This window comes from Macaca mulatta, chromosome 7 (genome assembly GCF_049350105.2).
Source record: "Macaca mulatta isolate MMU2019108-1 chromosome 7, T2T-MMU8v2.0, whole genome shotgun sequence".
In the NCBI taxonomy this organism is placed as follows: Eukaryota; Metazoa; Chordata; class Mammalia; order Primates; family Cercopithecidae; genus Macaca; species Macaca mulatta.
The window spans coordinates 93,540,807-93,555,802 of record NC_133412.1 but is presented as its reverse complement, the minus strand read 5'-3'; the positions used below and the strand labels follow the sequence as shown (position 1 = coordinate 93,555,802).

Below are 14,996 nucleotides of genomic sequence, written 5' to 3'. Positions count from 1 at the left end.
TCTGGCTCTTGCATAAGCCTGCTTTTCCTTCCACCAACTCTTGTCTCACAAGTCTTCCTTTTGAGCAGTGAGCAGTGATTGGCTGACCCTTAGTTTGGTTACACTATCACTCAGGAAATTTCAAGGGTTTTAGGAGCTCTGTGGCAGGAACCAGGAACTAAGTTCAAATTTATTTTATATTAACCACAGGTCCCAACTCCCATGACTATCTGGATGGTGACAAGGACAGAATTCTCTTCTATCGTTCTCTCTCACTGTAAATATACACAGACATGCTATTAGGAGGGAAAACTTGCCCTCTACCAACTTTGGTTCAGTGGATGGGAGCCTGTGAATTAACTATAGACAGGATAGCAGGGGGAAAGAAAATAAGTGTATTCATAACTTGTGGAAGCATTAAGATGAAGAGGCTTGATGAAGAGCTAGAGATAAAAGTTTATTTATCAACTTGTAGGGGAAAAGAAGGAGGGAGAAATGGCTTCTATAGGAAAACAAATGACTCTTGGGAAAGATAAATAGAAGCTTTGGATGAAGTTTCACACAATTTTCTTGGAATATCTCCTGTCTGGGTGAAACCATCTTCACACGGTTAACAAGAATCCTGGACAGAGATATAATTATAAGTAAGCATTAATCAGGCTACTCTTCGATCCACTTCCTTGTAACCAGAAGTCAGGAACATGAGATACTGATCATTTGCATTCTCATTGTTCCCATTGATAAGATCTTTGACATTAGAATCATAAGGCTTTTGTTTAGGAATTGTTTATGCAGATCCTGAATTCCAGCAGAACAGCTGACACCACTCACTTTAAAGAGCCCCGCAGATGAACTGATCAGCATGAGAATACTGTTTTTTAATCTCTCTGTACTATGACTTCACTCTGCATTCTTCAGCCAATTAGTGATCTCTCACTTCCACCTACTCCAAAACCCTTAAAAACTCCAGCCTCAAACTCTTTGAGGAAATGGATTTGAGGTTTCCTTCCATCTTTTGGTTTGGCAGCCCTGCAATGAAACCTGTCCCTCTGCTGCAACCCAGTGTCTTGGCATATTGACATGCTGTGCACATCAAGGCAAAAGACTTATTACCATTACATGAGGACTCCTCTGGAGGAAGATAATGGTAGGGGCATTTCTGGGAGGTTCTGCTTTAGTCAGGCAAAAGAAGTTCAGGTAAGATTTCTTTCTGTATCTGCTGTAATTCAAATGTTTTCAGTTTTGTCCTTACACATGCACACACACACACACTCACACTTCCCTTCTTAAGCAGCTAGCATCTTCATGTATCTTTGTTCCTGTCACATGCGTATGGTGTGAAGAGACCACCAAACAGGCTTTGCGTGAGCAATAAATCTTTTTAATCACCTGGGTGCAGGTGGACTGTCTGAAAAAGGAGTCAGCAAAGGGAAATGGGGTGGGGCAGTTTTATAAGATTTGGGTAGGTAGTGGAAAATTACAATCAAAGTGGGTTATTCTCTTGCGGGCAAGGGCAGGGGTTACAAGGTGCTCAGTGGGGAGGTTCTGAGACTCATTGTCTAGGAGAAGGAATGTCACAAGATTAACTGATCTGTTAAGGTGGGGCAGGAACAAATCACAATGGTGGAATGTCATCAGTTAAGGCAGAAACTGACTATTTTCACTTCTTTTGTGGTTCTTCAGTTGCTTCAGGCCATCTGGATGTATACATGCAGGGTTGGGCTCAGAGGTCTGACATTTCCTGTCTTCTTATATTAATAAGAAAAACAAAACAGTGGTGAAGTGTTGGAGCAGTGAAAATTTTTGGGGGTGGTATGGAGAGATAATGGGCAACGTTTCTCAGGGCTACTTCAAGAGGGATTAGGAGTGGCGTGGGAACCTAGAGTGGGAGAGATTAAACTTAAGAAATATTTGGGGGTAAAGGGTGATATTGTGGGGTTGTTAGAAGGAGCATTTGTCATATAGAATGATTGGTGATGGCCTGAATGCAGTTTTGTATGAATTGAGAAACTAAATGGAAGACACAAGGTCCGACTAAGAGAAGGAGAAAAACAGGTATTAAAGGACTAAGAATTGAGAGGACTTAGGACATCCAATTAGAGAGTGCCTAAGGGGGTTTGGCATAATTATTTGCTTGGTTGGCGAGTTTTGGGACTCTATCCTTGAGTTTTTTTATGTGGTCATATACTAGGCCAGATTGATTTAGGTAAAAACAACACTCTTCATTTAAAAATATGCAGATTCCTCCTTTTTCAACAGTGAGTAAGTCGAGGCATATTCCTGTCTTCTTGTATTAATAATAAGAAAAACAAAACAAAATAGTAGTGAAGTGTTGGTGTCATGAGGGGAACAGGAAACTGTTGGGTCCCATTTGCAAATTGATTTTTGGGTGTAAGGAAAATTAGTGTACATGTGCCTGTCTAATTAACAGGTAGACACATGTAGGTGGAGGAGCCACAGGGAAGAAGAGACCTTGAGTAAGGCAAAACTGGAAATGTAAAGTGTAAAGATGAGAAGGAGAAAAACTGGCCATGATGGACAGAAGTTGAAACGCTAGATGCTTGTTTAGATACCTTATTAGCATAAGCATTGCCCTGAGCAATGGGATCTGATGCCCTTTGATGGCCTTTGCAGTGAATGGCCTCAGTTTTCTTGGAAGTAGAGCAGCTTTAAGAAGAGTTTTTATTAGGGAGGTATTAATGATGGAGAACCCTTATGTAGTGAGGAAACCTCTTTCTGCCCATATAACAGCATGGTGTTGAAGGATGTGGAAGGCATACTTGGAATCGTTATAGATATTGACACATAGTTCCATTGCAAGAATGAGGGCTCGAGTTAAGGCAATGAGTTCAGCTTGCTGAGAGGTAGCAGAAGGGGGCAGGCCCATAGCCTCAGTGATAGATGTGGAAGACACTGTAGCATAGCCTGCCTTTGCCGGTGATTGGCAATTGGGCCTGGAAGAACTACCATCAGTAAACCAAGTGTGGTCTGGGTGAGGAACAGGAAAGAGGGAAATATGGTGAAAAGGGGAGAATGCCATGTGGATTAGAGGGATACAGTCATGGGGTTCAGATGTAGTATCGGGAATAAGATGAGAGGTTGGATTGAAGTCTGGACCAGGAACAATGGTAATTGTGGGAGATTCAACAAATAGTGAGTACAGTTGAAGGAGCCAGGGCGCAGAAAGTATATATGTCAAGTGTGAGGAGGAGAATAGATTTTGAAAGTTATGGGAACTGCAGAGAGTAAGGGGAGCATAGTCTATGATTTTCAGGGCTTCCAGAAGTATTAAAGTGGCAGTTGCCACTGCATGCACACATGAGGGTCACCCCAGAATTGTGAGGTCAAGTTGTTTTGATAGAAAGGTAACAGGTTGTGGGCCTGGTTCCTGTGTGAGGACTCTAGCAGCACAGCCTTGTATTTCAGCTGTGTGTAAGGAAAAAGACTGGGACGAGTCGGGGAGTGCTAGTGTGGAAGCTGTCTCCAGGGCCTTTTTGAGAGAGTGAAAAGAAGATAGCAAAGCCTGGTCTCCAGAGTTGGAAATATCCAACAATGCCTAAGAAGGAAAGGAATTGTTGATTGGTGGTGGGGACAGGGGTTTGAGAGATCAGCTGGACACAATCAGCAGGGAGAGCATGTGTGTTTTCATGAAGAATTATGCCGAGATAGGTAACAGATGAGGAAGAAATTTGGGCTTTGGAGGGGGATACACGATATCCTTTTGAGAATAGATGTTGGAGGAACAGGAGGATGTCCTGTTGAGAAGATTCATAGGAGGGGCTATAAAGTAGAAGGTCATCAAAATATTGAATAAGGTGAGAAGCAGATGGACAGACAGAAAGTAAACCATGAGAAAGGGCTTGATTGAAGTAATGGGGGCTGTCCCTGAAACCTTGTGGCAGCACAGCCCAGGTAAGTCGCCAAGGCTGATGGGTGTCAGGGTCAGTCCAGGTAAAAACAAAGAGAGGCTGGGATGAGAGGTTCAGGGGAATAGTGAAAAAAGCATCTTTAAGATCAAGAACACAATAGTGAGTTGCAGAAGAAGTTATTGAGGACAAAAGGGTGTATGGATTTGGCACCACAGAGTGAATAAGCAAAACAATTTGGTTGATAAGGCACAGATCCTGAACTAACCTGTAAGACTTGTCCAGTTTTTGGACAGGTAAAATGTGGGAATTGTAAGGAGAGTTTATAGGCTTTAAAAGGCCATGCTGTAACAGGCGACTGATAACAGGCTTTAGTCCCCTCAAAGTCTGCTGTGGGATGGCATACTGGCATTGAGTGGGATAAGGGTGATTACGTTTTAAAGGGATGGTAAGGGGTGCATGATCAGTCGCCAAGGAGGGAGTAGAGGTATCCTATACTTGTGGATTAAGGTAGGGAGATGAAAGGGGAGGATGTGAAGGAGGCTTTGAACTGGGGAAAAGGGTGGCAATGAGGTGTGGCTATAGCCCAGGAATAGTCAGGGAAGCAGATAATTTACTTAAAATGTCTCGACCTTTTATAAGGGAGGTGGGCAGGTGGGGATAACTAAAAAGGAGTGCATAAAAGATTGTTATCCAAGTCAGCACCAGAGTTGGGGAATGTTAAGAAGTTTAGAAGCCTGGCCATCAATACCCACAACAGTTATAGAGGCAAGGGAAACAGGCCCTTGAAATGAAAGTAATGTGGAGTGGGTGGCCTCCATATTGATTAAGAAGGGGATGGACTTACGCTCCACTGTAAGAGTTACCCAAAGCATCTGTGATGGTCCAGGAGGCTTCTGAGGTGATCAAGCAGCATCAGTCTTCAGCTGCTAAGCCAAGAAGATCTGGGAAGGAGTCAGTCAGAGAGCCTTGGGCCAGAGTTCCAGGGGCTCTGGGAGTGGCTGCTGGGCGAATTGAACAGTCCAGTTTCCAGTGGGGTCCCACACACATGGGACACAGCTTAGGAGGAATCCCGGGCTGCAGGCATTCCTTGGCCCAGTGGCCAGATTTCTAGCACTTGAAGCAAGATCCTTGGTGAGGAGGTCCTGGAGGAACACCTGACCACTGCAGTTTAGGCGTTTTGAAGTTCTTGTGTGCTGGAGATGTGGCTGGGGTTTCTCTAACAATGCAGGCAAGTAATTGCAACTCAGAAATACGTTGCCACTTGGCTGCCTCTTCTCTATTATTGTACGCCTTGAAGGCGAGGTTAATTAAGTCCTGTTGTGGGGTTTGAGGGCGAGAATCTAATTTTTGGAGCTTTTTTAATGTCTGGAGTGGATTGGCTAATAAAATGCATATTGAGAATAAGATGGCTTTCTGGCCTCTCTGGGCCTAGCACAGTAAAGTGTCTAAGGGTTGTTGCTAAATGGGCCATGAACTGGGCTGGGTTTTTATATTTGATTAAAAAGAAAAAAAAGCCTAAATGCTACCTGATTTGGGAGAGGTCAGATAAAGAAAAAGGAGAATTAACCTTGACTATGCCTTCAGCTCCAGCCACCTTTTTAAGAGGAAATTGTTGGGCAGGTGGGGGAGGGCTAGTCACAGAATGAAACTGCAAGCTGGACCAGGTGTGAGGAGGGGAGGTGATAGAAGGATTATAGGGTGGGGGAGCGCAGGCTGAGGAAGAATTGGGACCTGGCTCGGCCTGGCTGGTCAGCAGCAGCCTGGGGAAGGGGGAAAAGGTCAGATGGATCTGTAGAAAAGGAGAATTCAAAGGACTCAGAGTTTGGGGTGGAGACTAAAGAAACAGGAGAGAAAGAAGAAAGATTTGGGATGAGTCGCATTAGGAGCAGAGACTAGGGAAGGACCAATGTGTGAAAGAGTGCCTGGATGTCAGGCACCTCAGATTGTTTGCCCATTTTTCGACAAAAATCATCTAGGTCTTGTAAGATGAAGAAATCAAAAGTGCCGTTTTCTGGCCATTTGGAACCAGTTGGGTTTGTATTGGGGCCAAGCAGTATTGCAGGAGAAAATAAGGCATTTAGGTTTTAGGTCAGGGGTGAGTTGAAGAGGTTTTTAAGTTATTGAGAACACAGGCTAAGGGAGAAGAAGGAGGAATGGAGGGTGGAAGGTTGCCCATAGTGAAGAGGTAAGTTTAAAGAGAAAGTTAGAGACAGAGAAGGGGGTGGTGTGATGAGCAGCCCTGGGCTGTAATGTGGGTGAGCAGCCAAAGCAGGCATCCCTGCAATTGACTTGCCACCAAGGGAATGTGGGTGAATGACCAAGGCAGGCGTCCCCACAGTGATCAGACACCAATGGAATGTGGGGTGAATGATCAGGGCAGGTGTCACCACGGTGATCAGACACCAGTGGAATGTGGGGTGAATGATCAGGGCAGGCGTCCCCACGGTGATCAGACACCAGTGGAATGTGGGGTGAATGATCAGGGCAGGCGTCCCCACGGTGATCAGACACCAGTGGAATGTGGGGTGAATGATCAGGGAAGGCATCCCCACGGTGATCAGACACCAAGGGAAGACTGTCTTCCCGAGTGCATGACCAGCATCAGAGTTTTGGGTCCGTGGATAAAATGTGTCTCCTTTGTCTCTACTGAAGAGGAAAACGAACTAGAATTGGAAGGACAGGGAAATTGAAGGTTAGCAAGACAGGCTGGAGAAGAGAGTGAAAAGACCGCTTACCTAATTTGAAATTGGTGAGATGTTCCTTGGACTGTTTGGTCTGAGGACCTGAGGTCATAGGTGGATCTCCTCATGGAGTGAGGGCGAGGACAGGGGACCAGTCTCCTGAAGGAGTCCCCAAGTCCTGGGTCTTTGGCACTAAATATCACATGCTTCCATATGAAGAGACCACCAAACAGGCTTTGTGTGAGCAATAAAGCTTTTTAGTCACCTGGATGCAGGTGGACTGAGTCCGAAAAAGGAGTCAGCGAAGGGAGATGGGGTGGGGCCTTTATAGGATTTGGGTAGGTAGTGGAAAATTACAGTCAAAGTGGGTTATTCTCTTGTGGGCAGGGGTGGGGGGTCACAAGGTGCTCAGTGGGGAGCTCCTGAGACTCATTGTCCAGGAGAAGGAATGTCACAAGTTTAATTGATCAGTTGAGGTGGGGCAGGAACAAATCACAATGGTGGAATGTCATCAGTTAAGGCAGGAATTGGCTATTTTCACTTCTTTTGTGGTTCTTCAGTTGCTTCAGGCCATCTGGATGTATAGTGCAGGCTTGGGCTCAGAGGCCTGACAGTTCCCTAATTTGTTTCTAAATATTCTAAGGGAGAAGGAAGGGCTGTGAGAATTGTCTTTGAGAAGAATCATTCTCTCTGGAGTAAATGAGATAAATCTTCAGTGTTATGGTCATGGATCTGATAGGCATTAGTCTTTGACCAGAGTTTATGAGGTTATTAAGGTGCATGCATGTTTATAAACTAGAGAAGAATTTTAAAATTGGAGAAAAAGATATAATACCATAGCACAGTCTTCTCAGGTACCTTCAGTTTAAGTCCTTTATTACAAGAAAAACAAAAAATCTTTCAGTCAGCAAGAGCACATGAGTCTTAATGATCTAGTACTTTTTTTAATACTTTGACTTACTAGGGTGATTCAAAGGTTCAGGAAAAAGAAAATTCCCAATATCATTTTCTTAATCTTATTCAACCCAAACATAACAATGCCAAAAAATACAGAGCTCACATTTTGCTGGCATACATTGCCAAATTTTTAATGCCTCCCTGGACAGGTGAATTTTAAGGATTAAAAAAAAGCAGAGACTTTAAAAACATTCCTTGTGATGAAGTAGAAAAAGCCCTGAATAAGTGGCCAGCTACACTGGATTTTTGTCTCAATTCTTCCACTAATTTTATAGTCTTCAGCAAATCCCTTAACTTTGAGCTTCTATATGTAATGACATCATTATAAGTGCTGTGGTATTAAAATGTGATAAACATAGATGAAAGCATTTTTGAAATGTTTGAAATACTACATAAATACACATAATAACTAAATTCCACAGGATAGGATCTGAGAGAGCTAAGCTGAGCAGTATTATAAAAGGAAGCTTATTACAGAAAAGCCCAGCCTCATTCATTATAGGTTTATGTCTCCATTTCTCTTTGGTGCAATGTATTTAATAGAACGAGTTATATAGAGAAAAAGAATAAGAAATGAGCTGAGGAGACAGAGCCTGGGACAGCTCAAACGCATTACTCACTGCTATTTAAGGGGTAAGTGTAAGGTCAACCACTCGCGATAATCCCTACAGGGTGGCATCTAACCATCAAAGTGCACAGGCACCTGTGGGTTACCCTCGCAGGCAATGACAACACGTCTAGTGCTCGCCATGGCCCGATATCTGCAGTTGGGTGCCTTGGAACTTCCTGTATCCCTGCAGTCTGTGACCTTCACTACACCCTCATGGCAGTTCATCTTGCCGTTCTTGCATTGGATATTGGTGGTGCTGCAGATACTACGAATGTTCCAGATATCTTCATGGATGAAGGTGTTGAAGCGCTTGCAATGATGCAAAGTCATCTTCCGTCTTTGCATCATCATGTTGCAGTAGCGATCATTGCCACCTGTCTCCTCAGGGTGCACATGTTGCCTCAGGAATCGCTGGTACATGCCATTCTGGCCATAGGAGGGCTGGACCAGCCCCAGCCCCAGCAGGGTCAGCAGCAAAAGCAGAAGCAATGAATGGGTCCTCTGCAGAGCCATCAGTACCTTAGAGGTGCCTAGAAAAGAAAGCAAGGGGCAGGAGAAATAAGGTAAGAACTGGGCACTGGAAAAAGGTGTTGAGAATAGCAAGCTGGCATCCTGACTCCATAGTCTCCTCTTTCCTCCTTCTTATATGCTCCATCTCCCCACTCATCTCTGCTACTTTTCCCACCCTCGCTTCCCCAAGAGTGAGTAGTTTGCAAACATGATCTTTTCTGAAAGCAAGACCTTTCTCATTTACAGAGAGAAGTTGCTGCAGCCAGTACAATGACACAGGTCAGGGACTGACTGTGTGGCTGTGACTGCGTGGCTGCCAGGCTTGTGTGGTCAGAGTATAAAAAGAGAGAAAGGGTGAACCTACATGCAACTGCAGTTGTGTGTCTCTTGGGGGAATTCCGTATGTGTATGATCTTTGGGGAGTGTTTGGTTCCCAGGAAGCTCCAATTCCCGACAGTTTGGGTAGACTCAGGATACGTCAAAGAAAGTTTGTAAACTACTTTTAATACCTTACATCTGGGAATCTAGGTGGAGGAAGAGGACAGAGGAATATTTAGGCTTTGCCTTTCCTCTCATGACTATTCTTATTGTCATTAATTTTATTATTTTTCTTTTCTTTTTATCATGTGGCTATTATTCTAATGTGACTTAAAATATATTATTCTAATTCCAGAATAATATATGTTATACATTAATCTAAAAGGTATTATTCTAATTCTAATGTAAAATCAGGTCCTTTTGGAAATCCTTTTAATTCTATTAAAAAAAAAAAAACCAGAGTACCCAGATAGAGTACTTAGAAGACAGTTGATAATAGCTACTGTTTGAATAAACTAATAAGTGAAATCAGTGAACTAATGAACAAATGCAATTAAATGGATAGAGTAAAGGTGTTTCCCAGGCTTATGAAATTGACTAATAAGAAAAGCTAAGAAATGTCTAAAAAATAAATTTAAACAGCACAATATCCTCAAAAGAAAACTTAGATTGTGTCTTCTTCTCCTTGCTGTTTCTATGCATACATAACCTAAAAAATCTAGGCCCTGGAGATACATTGCTTTGTCTTGCATCTATTCTTGATGTTCCTCCTGTCTTGTCAATAGTTGTTGGTAGCTGTCTGTCTTCTCTAGTTGCAGCATCACTGTGTTGTCACCTGTTGCAGTGAAAACTAAGCATGTATTTTATAGCATTAAAAAAAATCCAGAGCAGCAACAAAAAAAGCATTGCCATGTAGTTTCTGAACATTCGTTGCTTTCATTGACAGATTAAAGAAAGGAATCCAGGCCGATCTTAGTCTATTCCCTGTGCTCTTTCCACTATCCTCTACTGCCTCTCTCATCCCATGCCCCAAATATTCAGGATATCGAAGACTCTATATATGCTCAGAATTGCTACTTCCCAGCAGCAGAGTTTAATCAAGATTGGAGGTGGAATCACTCACCAACTGACTAGCCAGATGCTGCCATCTGGCCGTCACTCCTGGAATTGACATGAATTGTGAATCGGCTTGACTCTTGCAGTGAAGCAGGTGAAGCAGGGTCGACTTACTACAGCAAAGAAAAATCATCCCTGATTCAACAGGAAGTGAGCAACCCAAATTAGCAAGGGCAATGTTTTGAGAGTCAGGCAGCCCAACTCTACATGGGCAGTCCAAGGACTGACCCCAGTGGAACTCCTAGTTTGATGTATACGGGTACTATTGTCTTTTGATTTCAAATTCTGCTTCATAATGGTGGATCACACTGTGTGAATGACTGAAATGGCTTCCAAGGGACCTGTACCTTACTTTGTTCTGCTGAAAGCCTACCTTTTGATTACTGATAATGAAAGCAGTATCAAACACGGATATTGTTCTTTTAAATGCCACCTCCTTTATCCATAGCTACCTTTTGCCTTTGCGCATAAAGATATAAAGCTGTATGTCATATTTGTGTGCCCGCAGCTGTAGATGTGAGATACGATGTTAGGAAGAGAAAGAAGTAAAGAGGTTGTGGGAGGAAGGGGAGATGTTTGATTTCTTTTTTGCCTCAAGAACAATGCATACAACTTCTGAAGGTATACTTAGTACTTGGATTACAGCTTCAGCAGATGAATATACTTTGGCTTGCTTTTCTGGTGGCACCTGGAGTTTCCATAGTTTCATCTACTTTCTCTTATCCTGATTCTTTGTGACCAAAAATATGGTTTAGCAAGATAACTGGCTACAGAGAAAATCTCACCTATTCCTGTGAGAGCAGACCCAGGATGTCAGCTTTTCTACACTAACCAAGTAAACAAGACATAGAGAAATATTTGAAGACAGCAGGCCAGTGTGGACACCAATGGGTGCATCTCAAAGCTGTAGCTACAAGAGAAAGTTGAATGATCTCCACATCATCTCAACACATACTTTTGGGCCAGGATTTTCCCCAAACACTTTCTTCATTGCACTACCCTGACTAACAGTAAGAACTTCTTTTGACACTATGGTCTAAAAGACTGAGGCTGTGACCATGAGAAAATTACTTAACCTCTCTCAGCAGATTCCCTCATAAGCAAAATACGTATACAATACCTACCTCTTAGGGATGTTATGAAAACAAAATAAATCTAAGTGCCTATAACAAGGCCTAGCACATAGTAAATGCTCAGTAAATGTTGGCAATTACTGCATTTTTTTTATACCACTTCCATTTTTCTTGGTTTCCTCTGCTTCTGTCAATCTGGATAAAATAATGAATGACTATAGAGTTGCATATATTATTGACTCCTCTTTATTTCGTAGAGCTAACTGTAGTCTCAAGATATTGGAAGTCTGTTTTTAAACTATAAAATATCTCAGCTACTAGATCCCTAGAAAAATTTTTCCTCTCCAAATTGCATGGAATTTTCTTCCTTGTATGTCACTATTCTTCAAAGGACTTAGCATTTTGGAGTGTTCCTTCTTTTTCCTTGCGAAGCCAACAATCACAGCTGACCAAGACTTCAATTCTTCAAATGATTCACTCAGGACAAAATGACCTGCCTGTGATTTGACATTTTATTTTAAACAGCTTGTGGTTGTGATAGAACAAGAGGCCCAGACCAAAAAGGACTAGGAATGCTTGCCCAGATGCCAGTACCATCAGCAGCTCAGGAAACACCCCCATCCCACTGCCATGTGATTTCCTGTGAAATAGCCATTTCCCTTAACACCAGAGCAAACTATGCAATGATAATGCTCCAATAGATGTTTGGAGAAGATGTGAGTTTTCACAGCTTATGATGTGATCAATATAATAACGGTCCATGCCTTTGACTTGCCCTATCAAGGCCTTGAGTGGGAGCAATGATCTTGAGTAACTTTGCCTCACCTCAAGAAAATAGCACTGGTTAGAAAACTTAAGAAAAGGGCCCAAATAGTTTACCAGAAACTGGGACTTTCTCATTTCCTGAGAGTTTTTGAGATTTGGTAATATGGCAAATTTTCTAGTAAGAGAGGTTTGGAATACTTTTTCCTGTTTTCTTAAGGAATGACAGTGTTTTCAGTTTTGAAATAGACTAACCGAAGGAGGAGAGATTCCTGTGCTGAGCACACACCAGCAACCTACTTCTCAAACCCATTCCTAAATTTGAATACTTTCAGTGAGGCTGGGCTCTCCTAGGTGGCACCTGGACAGCGTTCTATAACCTGAGCATTGGGGAGCCAGGGCTTTTGGCCCATTTCAGGGCAATACCAGGAGTAGGAGAAGCCACCATAGGGAATACTGAGACCACAATAATTATGTGTTCAGAAGGCAGTGAAACTGGTGATTTATAACTAATTTATTGGCAACTACTTTCTAAATAACATATCCAGGTACCTGTTAACAGAAATTAGGTAACAAGAAGCTGACTACTGAGTCTGTAGATTGAACAGTGTATTTTACAAACAGAGTGTTAACCTAAGTTATCTTTACAACAAATCTTGAGGAAGAATAAGGGATAAACTGGGAATCTTTCCTTTTTTTTGAGATGGAGTCTCGCTCTGTCGCCCAGGCTGGAGTGCAGTGGCGTGATCTCGGCTCACTGCAACCTCTGCCTCCTGGGTTCAAGCGATTCTCCTGCCTCAGCCTCCCAAATAGCTGGGACTATAGGTACATGCCACTACGCCCAGCTAATTTTTGCATTTTTAGTGGAGACAAGGTTTCACCATGTTGTCCAGGATGGTCTTGATCTCTTGACCTCAGGATCTGCCTGCCTCAGCTTCCCAAAGTGCTGGGATTACAGGTGTGAGCCACAGCACCTGGCCGGAATCTTTCTGTAACTTCCCCAAAACATCACACTTGCCAGACATTAGCTGATTAAGTAAAAGATTACAGAGTAAATAATGTAATTGGTTTTTGAATTTTACATAAAATAACCATGACAAGAGAATATCCTGGGAGCAATCCACTCAAACATCAAAACTATCTCTCGCTTAAGACAAAAAGGTGGCTACCCTGAATGAATTTTGGTATTCGTGCTGGATTACATATCTGTATGTGTATGTGTGTGTGTGTGTGTGTGTGCGCGCGCGCGCGTGTGTGTGTGTAACAGAGAGAGAGAAACTAATAATCTGTTGGTATGTTGGTACTTGGTCCTTGGAAACTCCTCCTGAAGGTCTCATATTTGGAGAAGTAATATTAGCTTATTATTTGACAGAAAAAAACAATTTGCCTCTCTTAAAAATTCTGCTTAGTGGCTATGAGCCCTGGAATTTTTCCATCTCTGTAGATCAACTTACCATTCTTTCCCTCACAGAAAGGTAAAATCTACCTCCCTGATGACTTGTAAAAAACTGACTGATAAGGTAAAAGTGGCCAGGCTCGGAGGCTCATGCCTGTAATCCCAGCACTTTGGGAGGCCAAGGTGGGTGGATTGCCTGAGGTCAGGAGTTCAAGATCAACCTGGCCAAAATGGTGAAACCCTGTCTCTATTAAGAACACAAAAATTAGCCAGGTATGGTGGTACATGCCTGTAATCCCAGCTATTTGGGAGGCTGAGGCAGGAGAATCACTTGAACCCAGGAGGCAGAGGTTGTGGTGAGCCAAGATTGTGCCATTGCACTCAAGCCTGGCAATAGAGTGAGACTCCGTCTCAAAAAAAAAAAAGGAAAGGAAAGAAAAGAAAAGAAAAGAAAAAGGCATTTATATCCTATGCAGTCCTCTCAGGGAGCAACCAAGTAGAGAAAATGGGGGAAAGATCAATATGCCCAGAATCAGTGAGAAGACTCTGATTCTTACTGATATCAGTGACATTTTTATTTATTAAACATGTTGTCAGACAGAAAACAAAAGGTCCAGGTAGCTCTTTCTTTGGGCCCTTGGCAATGCATGTTGCCACACTGTTCTAGGGTGCAGAGGGGAAATGTAAGGCAAGGGCAGCAGAGCCAGCACTTGACACTTGACCAGTGGCCCGCTGGTTACGGACGGAAAATGGACTCATCCAAGTGGACAGGTAGGCCATTTTCACAACCAACAACAATGTTTCTGGACCCCCGTGTGGCTCGGTACTGGCATGGAGGCCGGGGGGATCCTCCACGTAGTTTGCAAGTGGTGACCTGGAAAGGAGACGTGCTTATTCTTAGGTTTCCTCCATAAGGGCTTCCATTCTCATCTCCACAGATGGCCGTGATGTGGTGCCTGTTGCCATGAACAAAGGTGTTGATGTCTTTGCAGGGTGAGGTCAGATGCCGTCTCCTCATTGTGCTTTCACAGTATCTGTCATTCCGGCCCTGTGGTGTGGCATCATAGTGCTTGGCCAGGAAGTCTCTGTACCTTGGGTTATCCTGAGCCAGGGTGGGTAGGGTCAGACCCAGACCCAGCATGAAGACCAACAAGAAAAGGCCCAGGCGCATCACCATCTCTTCCAACACAGGCTCCTGCCAAGGGCAAAAGGAGGAATGGTAGATGCAAGAACAGCATCACCAAATCAGGCAAAAAGGACAGGAGCTTTTCTCTCTGACACGGCATCATGAATCAGATCTTTTCCGCCACCAAATTATATATTCTATTCTCCCTTTCTCATTAACCTTACACCTGTTCTGAATCCATTCCTCTGGAAGGTCTATTTAATAGTTTCCTGAGCACAACCTCTAGCTCCAACCATTCTTTCCTATCCCTTAGAATCACTGAGTATTTCTCTATCAGTCGTTACATTACAAAATCCACTCTCACTAATTCACTTATTAATTAATTGAATAACGAACATTACATAGGTCCCTACTGGGTACCAGGGACTGTACTAGGTCCTGACGCACATTCAGACATACCAAATGACGGCCGGGCGCGGTGCCTCAGGCCTGTAATCCCAGCACTTTGGGAGGCCGAGACGGGCGGATCACGTGGTCAGGAAATCGAGACCATCCTGGCTAACACAGTGAAACCCCATCTCTACTAAAAATACAAAAAA

The 14,996-nt window shown here is 43.2% G+C and overlaps 2 protein-coding genes and 2 long non-coding RNA genes across 9 annotated transcripts in view; 2 read left to right on the top strand and 2 right to left on the bottom strand.

Annotated features, from left to right (window-relative positions):
• The window catches only part of LOC144330153 (uncharacterized), a 64,598-nt gene that overhangs the window by 47,122 nt on the left and 2,480 nt on the right, over positions 1 to 14,996 (top strand). The window lies entirely within an intron of this gene.
• Positions 630 to 14,466, top strand: LOC144330156 (uncharacterized). Its single transcript, XR_013396069.1, has 4 exons — positions 630 to 1,161; positions 8,483 to 8,659; positions 8,853 to 8,960; positions 14,264 to 14,466. It is a non-coding gene; the product is annotated as an uncharacterized LOC144330156 (long non-coding RNA).
• The window catches only part of RNASE4 (ribonuclease A family member 4), a 22,511-nt gene continuing 14,899 nt past the window's right edge, over positions 7,385 to 14,996 (bottom strand). For 2 of the 3 annotated variants that reach the window (XM_077937994.1, XM_077937993.1), the window contains exon 2: positions 7,385 to 8,626. In XM_077937994.1, the coding sequence (XP_077794120.1) occupies positions 8,166 to 8,609 (444 nt within the window). In that variant the 5' untranslated portion in view covers positions 8,610 to 8,626 and the 3' untranslated portion in view covers positions 7,385 to 8,165. 3 annotated transcript variants of the gene reach the window in all.
• Positions 13,825 to 14,996, bottom strand: part of ANG (angiogenin) — a 10,353-nt gene continuing 9,181 nt past the window's right edge. For 3 of the 4 annotated variants that reach the window (XM_077940570.1, XM_077940572.1, XM_077940569.1), the window contains exon 2: positions 13,825 to 14,466. In XM_077940570.1, the coding sequence (XP_077796696.1) occupies positions 14,008 to 14,448 (441 nt within the window). In that variant the 5' untranslated portion in view covers positions 14,449 to 14,466 and the 3' untranslated portion in view covers positions 13,825 to 14,007. Of the gene's footprint in view, positions 14,467 to 14,856; positions 14,981 to 14,996 lie in introns of all 4 variants that reach the window. The other variant, XM_077940571.1, reaches the window with a different exon arrangement.